General features: G+C 44.0%; 2 protein-coding genes across 2 annotated transcripts in view; one reads left to right on the top strand and one right to left on the bottom strand.

Annotated features, from left to right (window-relative positions):
• Positions 1-19,121, top strand: part of FBXO42 (F-box protein 42) — a 98,801-nt gene extending 79,680 nt beyond the window's left edge. Inside the window, exons 5-10 of the mRNA XM_050791006.1 lie at positions 8,941-9,094; positions 9,866-9,976; positions 11,943-12,039; positions 12,522-12,578; positions 13,591-13,707; positions 14,227-19,121. Of these exons, the coding sequence (XP_050646963.1) occupies positions 8,941-9,094; positions 9,866-9,976; positions 11,943-12,039; positions 12,522-12,578; positions 13,591-13,707; positions 14,227-15,339 (1,649 nt within the window). The 3' untranslated portion in view covers positions 15,340-19,121. The remainder of the gene's footprint in view (positions 1-8,940; positions 9,095-9,865; positions 9,977-11,942; positions 12,040-12,521; positions 12,579-13,590; positions 13,708-14,226) is intronic.
• Positions 1-20,117, bottom strand: part of NECAP2 (NECAP endocytosis associated 2) — a 283,382-nt gene that overhangs the window by 191,952 nt on the left and 71,313 nt on the right. The gene's annotated exons all lie outside the window — the stretch shown is intronic.

Here is a 20,117-nt window from a genome sequence, read left to right as displayed (position 1 = left end):
CCATGGAGATACAAAAATACTTTTTTAGACTGGGCATGGTAGCTCACGCCTGTAATCCCAGCACTTTGGGGGGCCAAGGTGGGCGGATCACCTGAGGTCAAGAGTTCGAGACCAGCCTGACCAACATGGAGAAACCCCGTCTCTACTAAAAATACAAAATTAGCCACTTGGTGGTGCATGCTTGTAATCCCAGCTACTAGGGAGGCTGAGGCAGGAGAATCACTTGAACCTGGGAGGCAGAGGCTGCAGTGAGCCGAGATTGCGCCATTTCACTCCAGCCTGGGCAACAAGAGTGAAACTCCATCTCAAAAAGTATATACATATATTTTTTAATCATGCATAAAATACAGGCATCCCCAATTAAAACAGGTGATTGTTTTATCTTGTTATCAAATAGTTGAGCTGCTCTATTTAGTCCTGGGTTCTGTGAAATAGAAACTACAATTGTGGGAAAGTGGTGTAGAAATCAAACTAGGATTTGGAACTGCTTCACTGTTTAACCAGCTTCTTTGCAAAGGTAAACAAGAATGCCATGTAATTCTACCACTTTCACATGTGAAATTTTCCTCTGATTTCATAGGAACCTTGGGAAACATCTGAACTGATTAGCAGTTTTAGGGAATGTTAGTTCTGTTGTATAGGATGTCTATCTGATTATCCAGTTTCCCACAACTGCCTTTTGGGCTCATGCTTTGTTTTGAAATTTGTTCCATTGATCATATCTGCTGTGCGATTTAGGAGGCCTTTGGTGTGTTTGGGGAATGAAGCCCATGAGGATGACTCCTGGCTCTAGGGGAAAAGGCTCAAGTAACATATTCATCTGTGCTTGATGTGGGCACATTTGGTCCTGTGGTGCTTGATGGGAATGACACCCTTCCTTTCTTCACTGTTGTGCAGTAATGGCACTTAGACTGAATTTAGAAGCCCAGTGTCCTCATTATTTTGAAGGCAGGCCAAGAAATGTCCTAATGAGTATAAAACCTTCATTTTATAAGTGTTCTTGCAGGAGGAGTATTTATTTCACCATATGTCACCATAGTGGTTATGTGCCTTTTTAACTATCGATGTCAGCTATTCCCAGAGTACTCCATGTTGTTCAAGATTTCCAATTACTCAGGTGCTAGTGTGGCAGATCTGTGTGTTTTAATAAAAATGTATTAAACCTATGTGCTGTAACTGTAACTGCTGTTTGAAATGAATTACATGCACATAGGGGCAGTTCTTCAAAGTCAAGACTTGACATTTTATCTACGGCTACTCCATATAAAAGTTATTATTGGCCTGGCGTGGTGGCTCATGCCTGTAATCCCTGCACTTTGGGAGGCCGAAGCAGGCAGGTCACCCGAGATCAGGAGTTCGAGACCAGCCTGGCCAACATGGTGAAACCTCATCTCTACTAATAATACAAAAATTAACCAGGCGTGGTGGCACACACCTCTTATTCCAGCTACTTGGGAGGCTGAGCCAGGAGAATCCCTTGAACCCAGGAGGTGGAAGTTGCAGTGAGCCGAGATTGTGCCATTGCACTCCAGCCTGGGGTACAAGAGCGAGACTCCGTCTCAAAAAAAAAAAAGTTTTTGTTAATAATGTATGGCCATGGTTTTCTTTTTTGTTTGTTTTTTCCTTGAGACTGAGTTTCACTCTTGTTGCCCAGGCTGGAGTGCAGTGGTGCAATCTTGGCTCACGGCAACCTCCGCCTCCCGGGTTCAAGCGATTCTCCTGCCTCAGCCTCCCAAGTAGCTGGGATTACAGGTGTGCATCATCATGCCTGGCTAATTTTTTGTATTTTTAGTAGAGATGGGGCTTCACCATATTGGCCAGGCTGCTTTCGAGCTCCTGACCTCAGGTGATCACCAGCCTCGGCCTCCCAAAGTGCTAGAATTACAGGCATGATCCACCATGCCTGCCCAGCCGTGTGTTTTTAAAGAAAGTTTATAGGCACTCTTTTTTTTTTTTTTTTCTATGGAGTCTCGCTCTGCCATCCAGGCTGGAGTGCAGTGGCACAATCTGGGCCCACTGCAAGCTCCGCCTCCCAGGTTCAAGCGATTCTCCTGCCTCAGCCTCCCAAGTAGCTGGACTACAGGCGCCCACCACCATGCTCGCCTAATTTTTTGTATTTTTAGTAGAGACAGAGCTTCACCGTCTTAGCCAGGATGGTGTCGATCTCCTGACCTCGTGATCTGCCCGCTTTGGCCTCCCAAAGTGCTGGGATTACAGGTGTGAGCCACTGTGCCCAGCTTAGGCACTCTTTAAATGGCTTGCTTTTCCTGGAACTTAAAAAAGAAATGAATAAAGTTATGTAATTTGAATATGGCTTTTCATGTTTTTTTTGAAGTTCTAGTAGAGACTTATTGTTTGTTTTCCAGAACTCCACTTTGGCTAAAGAGAATGTTATTCTTTGATATAGAAATTACCAAAGTTGTGGCTCACGCCTGTAATCCTAGCACGTTGGGAGGCTGAGGCGGGCAGATTGCTTGAGTCCAGGAGTTTGAGACGAGCCTATGCAACATGGTGAAATGCCATCTCTACTAAAATCACAAAAAACTAGCCTGCCATGGTGGCACGTGCCTGTAGTCCTAGCTACTTGGGAGGCTGAGGTGGGAGAATCACCTGAGCTCAAGAAGTCGGAGTTGCAGTTATTTGAAATCAGTCACGCCACTGCACTCCGGACTGCAGAGTTAGACTCTGTCCCAAAAAGAAAAAGAAATTGCCAAAATTCATGGATCCCTATAATCTCTGACCTCACCATGTGTACTGGCGCACGGTCTGGGCTCACTGCAACCTCCACCTCCCGGGTTCAAGCGATTCTTCTGCCACAGCATCCCGAGTAACTGGGACCACAGGCACACACCACCACACCTGGCTAATGTTTGTATTTTTAGTAGAGGCATGGTTTTGCCATGTTGCCCAGGCTGGTTTCAAACTCCTGGCCTCAAGTGATCCACTCGCCTCAACCTCCCAAAGTGCGAGGATTACAGACTTGAGCCATCACATCCCACCTGATCTCACCGTAAATTCATTTGATTTGTAGACTTTGCATTAAGATCATTGAGAAGGAATTAAGGACCATCTGCTTTAAACAAATTCAAAGTATGAAATATGAGCCAGGCATGGTGGTACACTCCTATAGTCCCAGCTGCTCAGGAGGCTGAGGCAAGAGGACTGCTTGAGCTCAGGAGTTAAAGACCAGACTGGGCAACATAACAAGACCCCATCTCAAAATATATATATATATATATATATATACACACACACACACACATATATGAAATACGTAGATTTTTAGAAATAATGGAAGTAGGAGTTCTTTATAAAGGCTTCACAATATCAATTCTTAAAGTAGCAATAATTTAAAAGTATCCAATTTGCAATAAATATGCTGCCAAATATTTTATGGGTAATCAGGGTCACATAAAATATGAAATACCTGGGCTGGGCACGGTGGCTCACGCCTGTAATCTCAGCACTTTGGGAGGCCGAGGCAGGCGGATCACAAGGTCAGGAGATCGAGACCATCCTGGCTAACGCAGTGAAACCCCATCTCTACTAAAAAAAAAAAAAAAAAAAAAAAAAAAATTAGCTTGGGCCTGGTGGTGGGTGCCTGTAGTCCCAGCTGCTCTTGGGAGGCTGAGGCAGGAGAATTGCTTGAACCTGGGAGGTGGAGCTTGCAGTGAGCTGAGATCGCGCCACTGCACTCCAGCCTGGGCGACCGCAGAGTGAGACTCCGTCTCAAAAAAAAAAAAAAACAAAACAAAAAAAAACAAAAAACCTAATACACCTGTATCCTTGACTTCTGGTTGCTGACCTCACTGTATAAAAGCTGTATGTTGATCTCTGGCCCCTCATTTGTTCTTGTATGGTAAGTTTTTTTCCAGTTCACCCACAAATTGAGGTGGGGGTATACAATTGATTTAATTTCCCCCTACTTAGTTGAGATAATTAAGATGCTGAAATTGAGGTATTTAACTAAGATGCTCCTACACTTTGTGACATAAAACAGGCCGTGGAGATAAATTCTAGATGGAGGAGTTCTCCCTCTTCGTGGGATAAAAAGTAAAGGGAAAAAATTTGCCTTTCTGAAAGGTCAAGATACCTGAGGCATCGTTTTGGAAAGCCTTTACATAAGATAATCCTAGAGGATCTCTTATATTGATTTATCATTATCACTGGCCTCAGCTTACCTTTCCCTGGAGAGTTCAGAGAATAAGTAAATGGTCCTATATTAGAGGTGGAGTGTGTTCCAGAGCGTTGTAGAGAAAAAGAGGTTCTAGGAATAGCCTTCTGTTTAATTTATTTCTCTCTGACTAGATCTTTGGCTTTACTGGATTAAGATTTAAGAAAGAACTTCTTCAGCTTTGAAACACTAGACCTTTTAAGGCATCAGACTTGTTTGTGGCAACTATTCAGAAGGAATGTATCTGTATGCATGAAGTGCAGCATGATATATTCTGACTTTAAAGCTCATTCTTTTAAAAGAATAGCTGGGTGAGGTGGCTCATGCCTGTAATTCCAGCACTTTGCGAGGTGGCAGCGGTGGGAGAATTACTTGAGATTAAGACCAGTCTGGGCAACATGGAGAGACCCCCATCTCTACAAAAAAAAAAAAATTAGCTGGACATGGTGGCCTGTGACTGTAGTCTTAGCTGCTTATGAGGCTGAGGTAGAAGGATCCCTTGCACCCAGGAAGTCAGAGGTGCAGTGAGCCATGATCAGTCACACCACTGCATTCCAGCCTGGGCGCCAGAGTGAGACCTCATCTCAAAAAAATAAAATTAAAAATTAAAATCTGGAATAAATGGATTAGAATCCTGGCTCTTCACTTATTATTTCTATGACCTTGGGCAAGTTATTTAAAGAGTTGTGTCCTCAGGTTTCTTATGTGTAAAACAGGAATAAAACTAGGAGTTTTAGAAGGATTAAATTAATTATTACATGCGGCCGGGCGCGGTGGCTCAAGCCTGTAATCACAGCACTTTGGGAGGCCGAGACGGGCGGATCACGAGGTCAGGAGATCGAGACCATCCTGGCTAACACGGTGAAACCCCATCTCTACTAAAAAATACAAAAAAAAATTAGCTGGGCGTGGTGGCGGGCGCCTGTAGTCCCAGCTACTCGGGAGGCTGAGGCAGGAGAATGGCGTGAACCCGGAAGGTGGAGCTTGCAGTGAGCCGAGATCGCGCCACTGCACTACAGCCTGGGCAACAGAGCGAGACTCCGTCTCAAAACATGCAAAGCACATAAAAAGCTGCGTAGTAATTGGGCCAGGCACGCTGGCTCACAACTGTCATCCTAGCACTTTAGGAGGCCGAGGCCGGTGGATTGCCTGAGCTCAGGAGTTTGAGACCAGCCTGGGCAACACAGTGAAACCCCGTTTCTACTAAAATACAAAAAAGTAGCTGGGCGTGGCAGCGTGTGTCTGTAATCCCAGCTACTTGGGAGGCTGAGACAGGGGAATCATTTGAACCTGGGAGGCAGGGGTTGCAGTGAGCTGAGATTGTGCCATTGCACTCCAGCCTGGGTGACAGAGCAACATTCTGTCTCAAAAAAAAACTGCGTAGTACATAATAGATGTAGATGCTCAATAAATATTAGTCATTACTATCAGTAGCAGTAGTAAGAGTTATAGTAACAATAATTGTCATTTCTCTTGGAGTTAAGTTATTCATCTATCACTACTACTTTCCCATACTCCCCAGACATAGGCACGCTGTTGACAAAGTTAAAACCTTCTTCTAAAACAGCACTGTTCGATAGAACTTTCTGCAATGATAGAAATGTCCTACATCTGTGCTCTTCAGTTTGATAACCATGGGCAATATGTGGCCAATGGTGACTTTGTTGGGCAGTACAGATCTAAAGTGTAGTCTTTCCTCTAGTTTCATTATATATGCTGTTTTATGAATACTTTTTAAAATTCTATGAATATGTCTCCCTTTAAAATATATATATATATATATATTTTGAGACAGAGTCTTGCTCTTTCACCCAGGCTGGAGTGCAGTGGTGCAATCTCAGCTCACTGCAACCTCCACCTCCTAGTTTCAAGCAATTCTCGTGCCTCAGCCTCCTGAGTAGCTGGAATTACAAGCGTGGGCTACCACGCCTGGCTAACTTTTTGTATTTTTAGTAGAGACAGGATCTCACCACGTTGACTGGGCTGGTCTCAAACTTCTGACCTTAAGAGATCTGCCTGCCTTGCCCTCCCCAAGTGCTGGGATTACAGGTGTGACCCACTGCGCCTGGCAAGAGGTATATATTCTTATACTGCATTTAAAATTTCTTTAAGCTCAGTATATCAAATCCAAATCCACATTCTAGCCTAGAAAGTTTACATTACTACTTTGCCGAAGCCTGTGATGTGTTTATTTGTTTATTCTTTTTTCTGTTTCATAATACTGATGATTTCCAAGTTAGAGGCAAGAACTTAGAAACTTTGTCTGGTATTTCACAAATTAATTTATTTTAGAGCAACAGTTGTGTTTTAACTAGACTATTATATTACTTAGGCTTTCTAATTGGACTAGGAGATAGATCCCCTTGGGGAGGTAAACGTTTTTGACCAGGAACAATAAGGCTATGTGAAGGACAACAGCCTCCTTAGTCACTATTCTTGTGGGATTTGGGGGTAGAGAATACCTCAGCACTTCAGATTGATGTGATAACTCTTCCTAGAGAAGTTTTCTGGCTGGGTGAGGTGGGTAATGCCTATAGTCCCAGCACTTTGGGAGGCTGAGGCGGGAGGATCGCTTGAGGCCAGGAGTTTGAGGCCAGCCTGAGCAACATAGCAAGACCTGATCACTACAAAAAATTTTAAAAATTAACTGGATATGATATTACGTGCCTATAGTCTCACCTACTCAAAAGGCTGAGGCGAGAGGATTGCTTCAGCCTAGGGAAGTCGAGGCTGCAGTGAGCCATGATCGTGTTACTGCACTCTAGCCTGGGTGACAAAGCTAGACCCTGTCTCAAAATAAATAATAAATAGTTAAAGACTTATTTCTACAGTCAGATCCTGTGGTCTGGATTAGTGTTGGTTTTATTTAGGAAAATATTCAAAATAGCTGACATGGACAGGCACAGTGGCTCCCACCTGTATTCCTAACACTTTGAAAGGCCAAGGCAGCAGGATTGCTTGAACCAGCCTGAGTTCGAGACCAGCCTGGGCAACATAGGGAAGCCCTGTCACTACAAAAAAAATCAGTTGGGCATGGTGGTGCTTGTCTGTATTCTGAGCTATTTGGGAGGTTAAAGTGGGAGGATCCTTTGAGCCCAGGAGGTCGAGGCTGCAGTGAACCATAATTGTGCCACTGCACTCCAGCCTGGGCAACAGCAAGACCCTGTCTCAAAGAAAAGGAAAAAGAAACTAAAAATAGCTGATGCCAAATGGTGTTCTTAGATGCTCACCCCGTACTCTTGAGGACTGGTGCCTTCTCAGTAAATCGTATTGTTCCCCTAAGTGAGATCACAAGAAAGACAGTCCTCTGCTCTGCCTTCTGAACCTTGAGACTTTGTAAGTGACACCATTAAAGCAATCTGAGCAGGGCTTTTCAGTGTTCCCATAACGTGCTACTGAAAGAGGAAGCAAAGCTCTCCACCTAGATTGGAGCATCTCCACTGCTGTCAGGTCAATGTAGTGTTGGGATTCCTTCTGCTTAAGATCTCCGTGAAAAATGAATCCTGTAGTTTTAACCAAAAAGAAAAAAAAAAGATTTTTTTAAAAAAAGCATTCTCGGCCAGGTATGGTGGCTCACGCCTCTAATCCCAGCACTTTGGGAGGCCAAGGTGGGTGGATCACCTGAGGTCAGGAGTTTGAGACCAGCCTAGCCAACATGGTGAAACCCTGGTCTCAACTAAAAATGCAAAAATTAACTGGGCATGATGGCAGATGCCTGTAATCCCAGCTACTCGGGAGGCTGAGGCAGGAAAATCACTTGAATCCAGGAGGTGGAGGTTGCAGTGAGCCAAGATCGCATCATTGCACTCCAGCCTGGGCGACAAAGTGAGACTCTGTTTCCAAAGAGAAAAAAAAAAGTATTCTGGTATTTACTGACACCTGGATACTGGGACAAGTTACTTTGGTCTTGAGCAAACTAAAGGTGATATGTAGAGTGAGGGATGGGGAGAAATAGCAATTGTTATTTCAAAGACAATAGATTTTGAAAAATTATGCTCCTGTAAGACATTTGTTATCTCTCAAGTTTTCCAGCATAAACCAAACTTTGTTTTTTTCAGAATTTGATCAGTGTATCCCAGAGGTCCAGCCTAGATGGTGTTTGGTGTAAGACTCATGGTTTCATTGGAATTCCTTCACACCAAGCCTTAAAAGTTTGCCCCATTTGTGCTAGGCTGAGGCTGTCTGGTTATGTGAAGCCCATAGCTAGGGGCCTAGAGGTCCCTATGTTAACATTTGACTCACAGGACAAATAAGAACTGTGTTCTGCCTCCTTTTTTAACCTGTGTTTTGTAACAAGTTATTTTTAAGTTGCATCCAGGCATCCAGCCTCTATATATACTTCTCCCTGATCCTCTACCTTCTTTCTTTTCTTTGTGACCTCTGTTAAGGGGATGGGAAGGGGTGCTCATTTGTTGACCACTTTCTATGTGCCAGGCATTATGTTAGGTGCTTTGAATATACTATTTAATACTCAAAACAGCCTTATGAGATAGGTACTGTCATCCCTAATTTTAGGTGAGCAAATTATAAACATAAGAGAGGCTAAGTAACTTTCCTCTAATTCAGATTTCTCTGTGTTAATAATAAAAGATATGTGAATTAGTGATGATTTTCTCTCAGACTCTCAAATCCAGTTTTCTTTCCACCTTTCCTCTGCGCTTTGTAGTATTAGTTCCCCTTTTGTTACTCTTCCAGGGAAAGGTGATCTAACTACAGATTTTTGTGAGATCCTGAATGCTAACCATGGTGTTACTGACTTTCCCTAGGGTCCTATCCTTCCCCCAAAGCTGGAGCAACTCTGGTCGTGTATAAGGACTTGCTAGTGCTGTTTGGTGGCTGGACGCGGCCAAGCCCTTATCCCCTACACCAGCCAGAGAGATTCTTTGATGAAATACACACTTACTCACCCTCTAAAAATTGGTAAGTCACAAAGATAAACTCTTTAAATCTGGAAAAAGAGACCTTAAATCAGTGGATTCTTTGTTTTTTTGAGTCAAGAGTCCCTTTGAGAATTAGATGGAAAGCTGTGGACTCTCTTCCCAGGAAGGGGAAAAATGTACATATACACAGATTTTACCAACAGTTTCAGAGAGTTTACAGGACTCCCTTAGAACTCTGCATTTAGAACCCTTATTCTAAAGAGAAAAAATAGAAGAGATTTATTCCTCTTTCAAGAAAAATGAATGAGCCAGTTGAAGAACAGTGAGCTCTTCAGCTTTGACTGCTAACACTCCAGGAGTGTTGTAGATCCAGATGATTCTTTACTCCTAACTGTGTCTCCAAGACTTACTCTGAATTGTTTATCAAACATATATTTCTTAATGACAGCAACTGCTGTTTCTTGTAATGGAATACTTAGTACATGGCGCTTGTTAGCTGTTACTGATCAGGACCATAGGGAGAGGTAGCAGGTGGCAGGTGGTGCTCTGTCAGCAAACCATGATCTTGTCTCGTCATCGTTTTCTCATCTCTCTCCCTCCAGACTATTTACATTCAGAACTTGAAAGTGAATATAACTTTAAGCAAACTTACAGGAAAGGCATAAATACCTTATGCCATCCTCTACTTATTATCCCGACAAATCTCTGCTGAAGGTGATAGGATTATCATTTTAAATGGAGGCCTACTTTCTATTTTTAAATAAAGCGTGTGGTGCTGACTTCTTGGCTTCCTTCTGTCTTTTTACATTAGGTGGAACTGCATTGTGACAACCCATGGGCCACCTCCCATGGCTGGCCACTCCTCCTGTGTAATAGATGATAAAATGATTGTCTTTGGTGGCTCTTTAGGATCCCGGCAAATGTAAGTACATTTGGTTTGCTCCATATGAGCCTGAAGGTAAATACTCCTGGGAATAACAGGCTTAAAAAGTGAATTAGGGACCAGGTGCCTAATTCACACCTGTAATCCCAGCATTTGGGGAGGCCAAGGTGGGTGGATCACCTGAGGTCAGGAGTTCGTGACCAGCATGGCAAACATGGTGAAGCCCCATCTCTACTAAAAATAGAAAAATTAGCCGGGCGTGGTGGCACACACCTGTAGTCCCAGTTACTCGGAGGCTATGGCAGGAGAATCGCTTGAACCTGGGAAGTGGCGGTTACAGTGAGCCAGGATCGTGCCATTGCCTGAGCAACAGATCGAGACTTTCAAGGAAAAAAAAAAAAAAGTGAATTAGGGTCAGTATTCCTGAGCATGGCTCTAATTAATTGAATTAGTTATCTCATCCTAGCATTCTGTTTTCTGATCCCTTAATCACAGACCAATAAGTTAAAAAATTTGCTCTGTAAAATCATAGTTACATAGAATCTCATTGACACGTGGTTCTGTTCAGTAGGATCAAATTCATGGAACCTCCACCTTGCCTGCTGTACTGTGCCTACAGCAGTCCAAATTCTGAGAAACAGATTGCTTTACTTATTCTACTTTATTACTCAGCTCTTTCACTTTTGGGCTTTAGAGGAGGAGAGGGGGAGATTGACAGGACAAGTGGAAATGGCAGGCCCTCCAAATGTGATAGGTTGGTTGAGCCACATGTAAAGGGCATGAAAAGAAAGAAAGAAGGAAAGAAAAGAAAGAAAAACAAATGGGATGGGTTGTGGATTGGGTAGGAGCAGGAAACCTGTGTCAGGCGTGACACTTCTGTGATGTCATTCTCCCTACCTCCTGTCCTCTCCACTTCTGGCCATACTGGACAGCTCAAGCCATAGTCAGGAGCCAGAACATTCTATCTGTATCACTGTCTGATTCAGCGGTAGCAGCAGTCGTGGTCATTTCCCCCGTGCTCTGAAGTAGAAGTTGATGAGCTGTCAGCAGCAAGAGCATCCCACCCCTGTCCTCCCTTAGGGCATTTCCATCTTCATATTTTAAAACAATTATGGAGAGAGATGATAGGGGCTACTCTCCCAGTGAGAGAGTTTAGGATTTCAGATGTTGGAACTATTATTCCTGTATTTTTGTGGGTGAATCCATGACCTTAAGTGACCATAAAAGAGAGACTGCCATCCAGGAGTCTATCCTCATCATGTTGGTCCCTTGAGGGTTAGAGATGCCAGTTTGTCCTTGATAAAACTGCAGCTTTCATTAGTCATTGTGAAATTACTTTTTGTAGCCAGAATCGATAAAGCTTTTAACTCCTGGACCATGATGAAGCTGCCTTTTGAATCATTTTTTCTCTTCTTTGTGGTTTTTGCTTTTGAAAACTGTACCTTGACCAGTATCTATTTCCTGCTGCACCAATTAACTATTTTTTTAATCATCTGCTTTTACTTCAGTTAATAGATGGTTTAAAAAATCATCTCGTCAGGTACTAGTGTCTGGCCGCAGACATAGCCCAGATGAGGCCTTGTGGAAAGAGCAGAGGGAAGGTCTCAGGATGACTGCTACGGAAAGTAGGGGAAGAAAGATACAGTGTAAGAGCTAAGTAGGAGCATAACACTTTGCTGCGCATCTTTATAAAGGTCCCTTCATTTATATCAGCTCCTCAGAGAGTAGTAACAGTCTTTTCATTTTATAGATGAAGCGAGAGTTAGAGAAAATTAAGTGACTTGTTCAGGCTACAGAGCTGGGATTCAGCAACATGGTCTTTCTGGTTCAGAAGCCCCTGAACTCTGAATAGGCCATCTCTAAAACCTGCTCCAGCCCACACAGTCTGTGAAAGTGAAAATGGTATAAGTTTGCCAGATGGGCACAGGCATGTGGAACTCCCCAGCCACCATTATGGTCCGTGGGAGCTCCTAACTCCCTTCATCCTTCTGTCCTTAATTCACAGGAGCAATGATGTCTGGGTCCTTGACCTCGAGCAGTGGGCGTGGTCCAAGCCGAACATCTCCGGCCCCAGTCCTCATCCTCGAGGTGGCCAATCTCAGGTGCTCAGGAATTAAAATAACTATTCAGCAAACACTGTAGCATCTTTCAGTTAGGACGGGAGAGGGAGGAGGGAGTCAGGTAAGATGCCAATATGCACTAAGCCAAAGCAAATGTATCATTCTTTTTTACTGGTATTTATTTTTCAACTTCTAATTGGTCATATTATTTATAGTGGTTTTATATTATGCTCCTCCCTAAAGCATTTACTTTGCTGTGTCATTTCTCAAGAGAATCTTGCATTTTATGTGGTTGACATTCATGTTAATATTTGATCAACAAAGAATGTATCCTTTCAGGTGAATTATCAGTAATTTGTTCACAGGGATCAGAATTGACATGTTTTTAGGAGAATGGAGCGGTTATGGTAACTAGAACATTCCCATTTGGGAGCTAGGTAGGCTATTTTCATATACCAGTGAAGCATAGAAAGTCAGAAACCTGTGTCTTTGTAGGTTTATTTTCAATGTCTTCCCCTCCCCAGATTGTCATAGATGATGCAACTATCTTAATCCTCGGAGGGTGTGGCGGTCCCAATGCTGTGAGTATTGCTTCTGTGGCATTCCCATGTGCATGCTGCTAAGTGTTCAAAACCTGTTTCCCCTGTCTTCTTCTCTAGGAGTATACAAGACTATTTCCATGGCATTTTAATTTAAGGAATGCTTTTTGGGTTTAGCCTTTGTATTTTCTGGTCTTTGTTTCTGCTCTTTTTTAGGGTTGAGGGGATCCTTTTAATCATAGATATTTGTCTCTTGAATATTCATATCTATATTCTTCCTATTCCTATTTCCTTTTTAGGCGATAAAGTTTACTGCTATCATTTTTTCAAAGGGGAGAGGGCAGTGGAACAAAAAAGCAGGTTGATAACTGTCAGAGTTCACACAGAATTTAAGAATGCACATTCAGGGCCGGGCGCGGTGGCTCATGCCTGTAATCCCAGCACTTTGGGAGGCCAAGGCGGGCAGATCACGAGGTCAGTAGATTGAGACCATCCTGGCTAACATGGTGAAACCCTGTCTCTACTAAAAATTAAAAAAATCCGCCGGGTGTGGTGGCACGCGCCTGTAGTCCCAGCTACTCAGGAGGGTGAGACAGGAGAATCACTTGAACCCGGGAGGCGGAGGTTGCAGTGAGCTGAGATCACACCACTGCACTCCAGCTTGGGCGAGAGAGCGAGACTCAGTCTCAAAAAAAAAAAAAAAAAAAAAAAAAAAGCAGATTCAGAAAGCTGTGGATATGTATTATTTATCCTCTCCTTCAATCCCCAATACATACACATAAAATTATGGGCAAGTGTCAAAACCACTTACAGTTGATTCATGGGTCACAAGCACAATTCCATATGCTAAGCCAGTGGTAATATATGAATGAATGAAAGCATAAGTGGATGCATGCACAAGTGAATTATTAACTGAGGATTTTGCTATTCCTTCTGAAGAGCCCACATCCTTTCAAGACCAGACAGGACAGCTTTGAGACTACAACTCTGTGTGTGTGTGTGTTTTGGAACACATATCACACCTGAGTCTTGTCATTGGTTTTTTCTCTTACAGCTGTTCAAGGATGCTTGGTTGTTGCACATGCATTCTGGTCCTTGGGCCTGGCAGCCACTCAAGGTAGAAAATGAAGAGCATGGGGCCCCAGAACTGTGGTGTCATCCAGCATGCCGGGTAAGCAGGCAGCTGACAGGCCAGCAGCAGGATAGGTCCTAAATTGGAAAACCACATTACTTTGTCAGGTTTCAAAGAAATTTGTACAAAAATAGAAAACACCTTGGTGTCACAAAAGAAGTGAACATTAGCCATAGCTCCTTTGGCATTTCTCACTAAATGGGAAAACTTATGGGGGCCCCACTCATTCGGTAAGTCCCAACTTTAAGCATCTGTTTGTCTCTGAAACTTTCCCTGGAGTCCTTCTCCTGCTAACAAAAACTAATTGTTCCCTTCTCCCCATTCTCCCCACCCCTTCTGTACACATATCTCTAATGATAGCATATGTCACACAAAGCAACAGTGGTTGCCATGTCTGACTTCTAGCCTAGAGGGCAGACTACATCATTTTCATCTTCATATCTGAGGTACCTACAAAATGTGTGGCACATTACAGTTGCTTATGATAAAATGTTTGACAGCTGAATGAACAATCAGAATCATAGAAGAGTCTGTGAGCACTGGTCCTTTGTCTTTCAGGTGGGACAGTGTGTGGTGGTCTTCAGCCAGGCTCCTAGTGGGAGAGCCCCACTCAGCCCCAGTTTGAACTCTCGCCCATCACCTATCAGTGCCACTCCTCCAGCTCTCGTTCCTGAAACCCGAGAGTACCGCTCTCAGTCTCCAGTAAGAAGCATGGATGAAGCTCCTTGTGTTAACGGCCGCTGGGGAACACTGAGACCCAGGGCTCAAAGGCAGACTCCTTCGGGTTCCCGGGAAGGGAGCCTTTCCCCAGCCAGAGGAGATGGCTCTCCTATCCTCAATGGTGGGAGTTTGTCTCCAGGAACGGCAGCTGTGGGTGGCTCTTCTTTGGACAGTCCTGTACAGGCCATATCTCCAAGTACTCCATCTGCTGCTGAAGGATATGACCTAAAAATGGGACTTTCTTTGGCCCCCCGACGAGGATCACTACCAGATCAGAAAGATCTGAGATTAGGATCCATAGATCTGAATTGGGATCTGAAATCCGCTTCCAGTAGCAATCCCATGGATGGCACGGACAATAGGACAGTTGGAAGTATGAGACACCCTCCTGAACAGACAAATGGTGTGCATACCCCACCTCACGTGGCCAGTGCCCTTGCAGGGGCCGTCTCCCCAGGTGCCCTGCGTCGGAGTCTGGAAGCCATCAAAGCGATGTCCTCCAAAGGCCCCTCGGCCTCTGCAGCACTAAGTCCTCCTCTTGGGTCTTCTCCAGGCTCTCCTGGGAGCCAGAGTTTGAGCAGTGGAGAAACAGTGCCCATCCCTCGCCCAGGGCCTGCCCAAGGAGATGGACATTCCTTACCTCCCATTGCCCGCCGCCTGGGCCACCACCCTCCACAGTCCCTAAATGTTGGCAAACCCCTATACCAGAGTATGAACTGCAAGCCCATGCAGATGTACGTGCTAGACATTAAAGACACTAAGGAGAAGGGGCGGGTCAAATGGAAAGTATTTAATAGCAGTTCTGTGGTCGGACCTCCTGAAACCAGCCTGCATACCGTGGTACAAGGCAGGGGTGAACTCATCATATTTGGAGGACTCATGGACAAGAAACAGAATGTGAAGTACTATCCAAAAACAAACGCCTTGTACTTTGTACGAGCAAAGAGATAATGTGTTCTAAACCCCTTTCCTTTTCTGTGGCTTTTAATTTGGAATTTTCCAGTGTGTAAGCATTTGGACTGAGAATTGGGAAAACAAAATTACTCCCAGAAGCCAAAACTCTTTAATTCCCAACCGAAGTCACTCCAGGCTGGGATCAAATCTCCATTAAGAAAAAAATTATATATAAGTATATATATATATATTATATTAGCCAACTCTGTTTACAAAAAAAAGGGAGAGATCTCCATCCTGGTTCAGATAAAATTGTTGCTGTGTTTTAACAGGGGCTGGGTTGCCTTTTTCTACCTTGCTGGTAACTAGACCAAGAAGTTAGAACAGACTTACATCAGTAACTTTCCAAAAGAAACTGAAGAGCCCCCTGTAAATCTTTATGTGGCCTTCTTGGAGTTAAAAAATAAAAGGGCATATGTAAGTTGCAAAGGTGTAGGTTTTTAGACTCTCATGCTTCAGGTGCTGTCAGGGTAAAAGTAACTGTTCTTCCCCTTCTCCTCTTAAAACCACAGAGGACCTGTGACAGCTCTGCAGAAATGCCAGTGCCTGGCCCCCTCCTGCCCTTTATGGCTGAGGAAAGTTACCCAACAAAGGATTTTATTCCACATCTGTGTGCCGGGTCATCGTGAAATAATGTTTATGCAGCCGACATCTGTCTGCCTAGTAGTGTCCATTGGTCTTTGGAGTGCTTCTTATGTGTCTCAGAAAATATTTTGTGTCTGATTGTGGAAATTTCTGACAATCAATCATATTTGGTTGCAAGTTGCCAAAAAACATATTTATTCTCCTCTTTCTTCCCTTAGAACATGGTACTTGGAAACTGCCTTTTCCATTCACTTACAGGCTGCTTTTTTCTTCTGCTTATTATTATTATTTTTTTCATATGTGGATTTTTTTTTAAAGTCCTAAAACGTGTCTAACTTTCTGTTTCTTTTACAAAGCTCAGGTGCCTACAGAAATCAGAAGCTGCTTAGAAATATTTGTGGAACCCTTTCCCTGGTGTCACTAGGGGGCCAGGAGGGAATTCTAAGATGTCAATATTGTGAGAAATCTTTGAAGCATCAGAAGATACTGTTTTTTCCCTATAGGCTTCTTTTTACTTCCAGAGCACATTGAGCATGCTCATCCCATATTTTGTAGGATGTGGAAATTGATTCTGGAAGGGAATTCCTATAACAGTTCTTTTTAGAAATGTTTTTTTCCTTGTTGTGACATATATTCCTCTTCCTGGCTATTGGCAGGTGATGGAGTTGAGAATCATGTACTGGACTTCTTGACGCATGGCTGACCTCAGGAACAGCTCCATCCTTTGCACTTGTCTTGTTCATGTGTCACCCAAATAGGGCTTGGGTTTTTACTTTCACTTCATTTCTGAGATTAAGGTGTAACCAAGTAGAGCATTTCTTTGCTTGATACAGAAAGTTACTAGTCTCAACCATGGCCTGGGCATAGGAGATGTCAAAATAAGTTTATTTCAAATAGCACCATTTAAGTAGGGATTTTTGGTGATTTCTCATCATTTGCCCATAGTATTTAAATTTCAAAACATCACCTTTCCCACCCTGACACTCCCCTTTTTATTATTAGCATTTCTCAGGCACAAAGCCTGCTGCAACTGGCCCTGGGTCCTGGCTTTCAGCCAGCATCTAGCAGCCTAAGTGTACTGATAAGTGTGTTTTCTCCTGTTATATGCTGAATCCTTTCCCTTAGCCATTAGCTTTTACGATGTGGTCTTGGTAGGAAAGCCACCCTGGTGCCAAGCCTAGCTTGTAGGGGGAGGTATGTGTTCCAGAAACTACTCTCTCTCTTCCCTTCAATGAGGAAACAACATGTGTCTACTTAGGTGGCATCCAACTGCTCGGAGCTCCACACTTCCCTTTCTCGACTGGGGTTCTGGTGCTGTTGCCAATCCTTGCTTGGCAAAGACTGTTCGATCATGTGGGGTCCTTACTTACAAGGGAAAGCTGGGCCAGAAGGTTAGCAATTCAGGTGTTACCGCTATTGCTGTACCTTGTGTTAGGACATTGTGTTTGTGCATGGACTGTGCCTCCGAACTCAGTAGTTCCTATCTAAATATAAAGTATATTAGAAACCTGAAAGTACAGAATCTCAACCATAATAGTCTTTCCCTTAGTCCTATGGCCTTCCTAAGCCAGCTGTTAACGTGTTGATTCCTTCCACTTCCCCCAAGCAGGCAGGCAACAGAGATGTTGATTGTCTTAGAAAGTAATCTGTTTCCTCTGAACTCCATTGAATTCCAGTTTGACCCACACTACCTGGAACCGGACTGTTTGCTTACAGCTTTTTAAGAAAAATCTGCCTTGTCTGCCCCCATTATTGTTGGTCTTGGTAGCTCCTGGGCACTGTGGGCATGTACCGTGGGAAAGTGACTCAGCACAGTGAAAGTGATTGTCTCCTCAGGCCTCCTGAAGCCACCTGTGCAGTGGGACTTCAGGTGTCTCGGCCAAGATGAGCATTTCCACAACGCCGTGGATGCTGCAGTCAGGCCAGATTGAACCATGACTCCGTTTTTCACATGATACCAATTTTGTCTTAAAATTCACTGAGAAAAATGAGACTAATTTTTTTTAACCCTCAGGAGCACCTGAAGCAAATATTTATTGAAAATTCGTTTTGTTTCTACTTGAAGCTTTAACCCCTTCCATTCCTGCAAGTGTGCCTTTTGAGAGCTCCCATGGCCTAGTGACTTCACTGGTCACCTTGTCCATCTTATGTAAGAATTTTAGTCTCTCCCTACCCTTTTGGACAGAGCTTCCTGTCCTCTCATTTCACAGGTTATGCAACAGAGGGTTCTGTGTTTTCATTCGTATTTCCACCCTTCACTTGGTTGGTAGACTCCACAACCCCACCCTGCCCCACACTTTGGGAGCACAAATTTGGTGTTGAAACAAGCTTAAATTTCATTTTAAGGCAATACTGGGCTTACTCTCCTCCCAGCCGTCTGTGAATTGATTTGATTTTAATGTTCGAGTTTTATAGCAACAGCTGAAAACCATGAACTATTCTAGGAACTGTGTTGGAACTCTTTAAATTAAATAAAAGAGGAGGAGGAGGAAGAAAGAAAACCAATTTAAGAAGCCTTGACTTTGGAGGACAGAAAGCCACCAGCCAATGGAGAACAAAGAGATGTTTCCCTTTCCTTTCTTTCACCTTGTCGTTCTGGGTTTCCTTCTGCTTCACTCTTTTCCTTCCCCCTTAAAAGTGGTATTCCTGGTTGGTCTGTCTGTCCTTGTGCTTGTGGTGATCCTGGCATGGTGATGTGCTCTGCTTTGCATTATCCGTGGTGTCTTACCAGCGCACAAGTCAGTGGGGAGGATCTAAACACGCCTGGGGGTGAGGAAACTGAACTTCCAGGCCTGCGTCCCATGTAGCCTCTCCATGAACTGCAGAAGGCATGTTCTGCATGGTTACCAGTAAGTGGCTCCCTCTCACCGTGTTCATTGTCAAATGAGAGCAAACTTTAGGTGTTGGCTCCATTGTACACTCTACTTGCTCTGCTCCCCTCCCTCCAACCAGGGTTCATGTCCGTGCACACCCATGTGCCCTGGCGAAGCTGGTGCTGTGAGTGATGTTTCCCATACAACTCAGGGATGCCAGGTGGCTTACCCTGAGATAGTCATTTTAGGCACATAACAGTGTAGGAACGAGAAATGGATTTCATTGATATTTAAATCTGTCAATTTCATTTTTTGTTAATGTTTTCCCCTGATGACTTTTTAGCAATTTAACAAATAAAATTAAATGGACAATTGTCTTAACTGTTTTATTAGCAAAAAAAGAAAAAGAAAAGAGGTCTGGCCGGGCACAGTGGCTCACGCTTATAATCCCAGCACTTTGGGAGGCCAAGGCAGGCGGATCACGAGGTCAGGAGTTGGCCAGGAGACCAGCCTGGCTGGCCAAAACAGTGAAACCCCGTCTCTACTAAAAATACAAAAATTAGCCAGGCATGGTGGCAGGCACCTGTAATCCCAGCTACTTGGGAGGCTGAGGCAGGAGAATTGCTCAAACCCAGGAGGCAGAGGTTGCAGTGAGCCAAGTTTGCGCCACTACACTCCAGCCTGGGCAACAGAGTTAGACTCTGTCTCAAAAAAAAAAAAAAAGAAAAAGAAAAAAACAGGTTGAGCACACTGGAAGAAAAATTGTCTTGATGGGAGACAATCGAGGTTGGAGATTGAAGGCACAGTAGTTGGAAAGAGATACCTTCTCTAGGGGGTTGTGTTTTCAGGGAGAGGTGGAGAGTTGCCACTCCTTGGGGACAATGCCATTTAATAATAAAGCAGCTTCCTCCATCACGCTTGAAGGACCTGGTGTTTCAGAGTCTCAGTACTAACCTGCAGTGGAGATCTAAGAGTGGTCATGAGCTTGGAGGAGAGGCCCAGGGGCCAGGACAACATTTGCATCTTCCCTGGCCCCCTAAGCAAAGATGAAGACAAAGGGCCCAAGGGGCATGAAACGGCACAGCAGATGATGGTTTGGAACACAGTCCTGAAGCTCCGAAGGCCTATGGCTTAATCCTGCCTTTCCCTACTTACTACTTAACCTTGGATACAAGTTGCCTTATCTGTAAATGTAGTTGCTTCTACCTTATAGGAGCCTGTGGGTTAATTGAAGTTGTATGTGAAAAGCGCCACCGCAGTGCCTGGCCCATAGTAAGTTTGCAGCTACTGCCTTCCACTGCAGGGCCAGCACAGCACTCCCCAGCCAGGGTTCTTGTTTTTCTGGATACAAAAGGGCCAGTGGGCTGGGCATGGTGG

This window comes from Macaca thibetana, chromosome 1, assembly GCF_024542745.1.
Source record: "Macaca thibetana thibetana isolate TM-01 chromosome 1, ASM2454274v1, whole genome shotgun sequence".
Classification (NCBI taxonomy): Eukaryota; Metazoa; Chordata; class Mammalia; order Primates; family Cercopithecidae; genus Macaca; species Macaca thibetana.
Note: the sequence above shows the minus strand (reverse complement) of the source record. Positions and strands in the feature narration are given on the sequence as shown.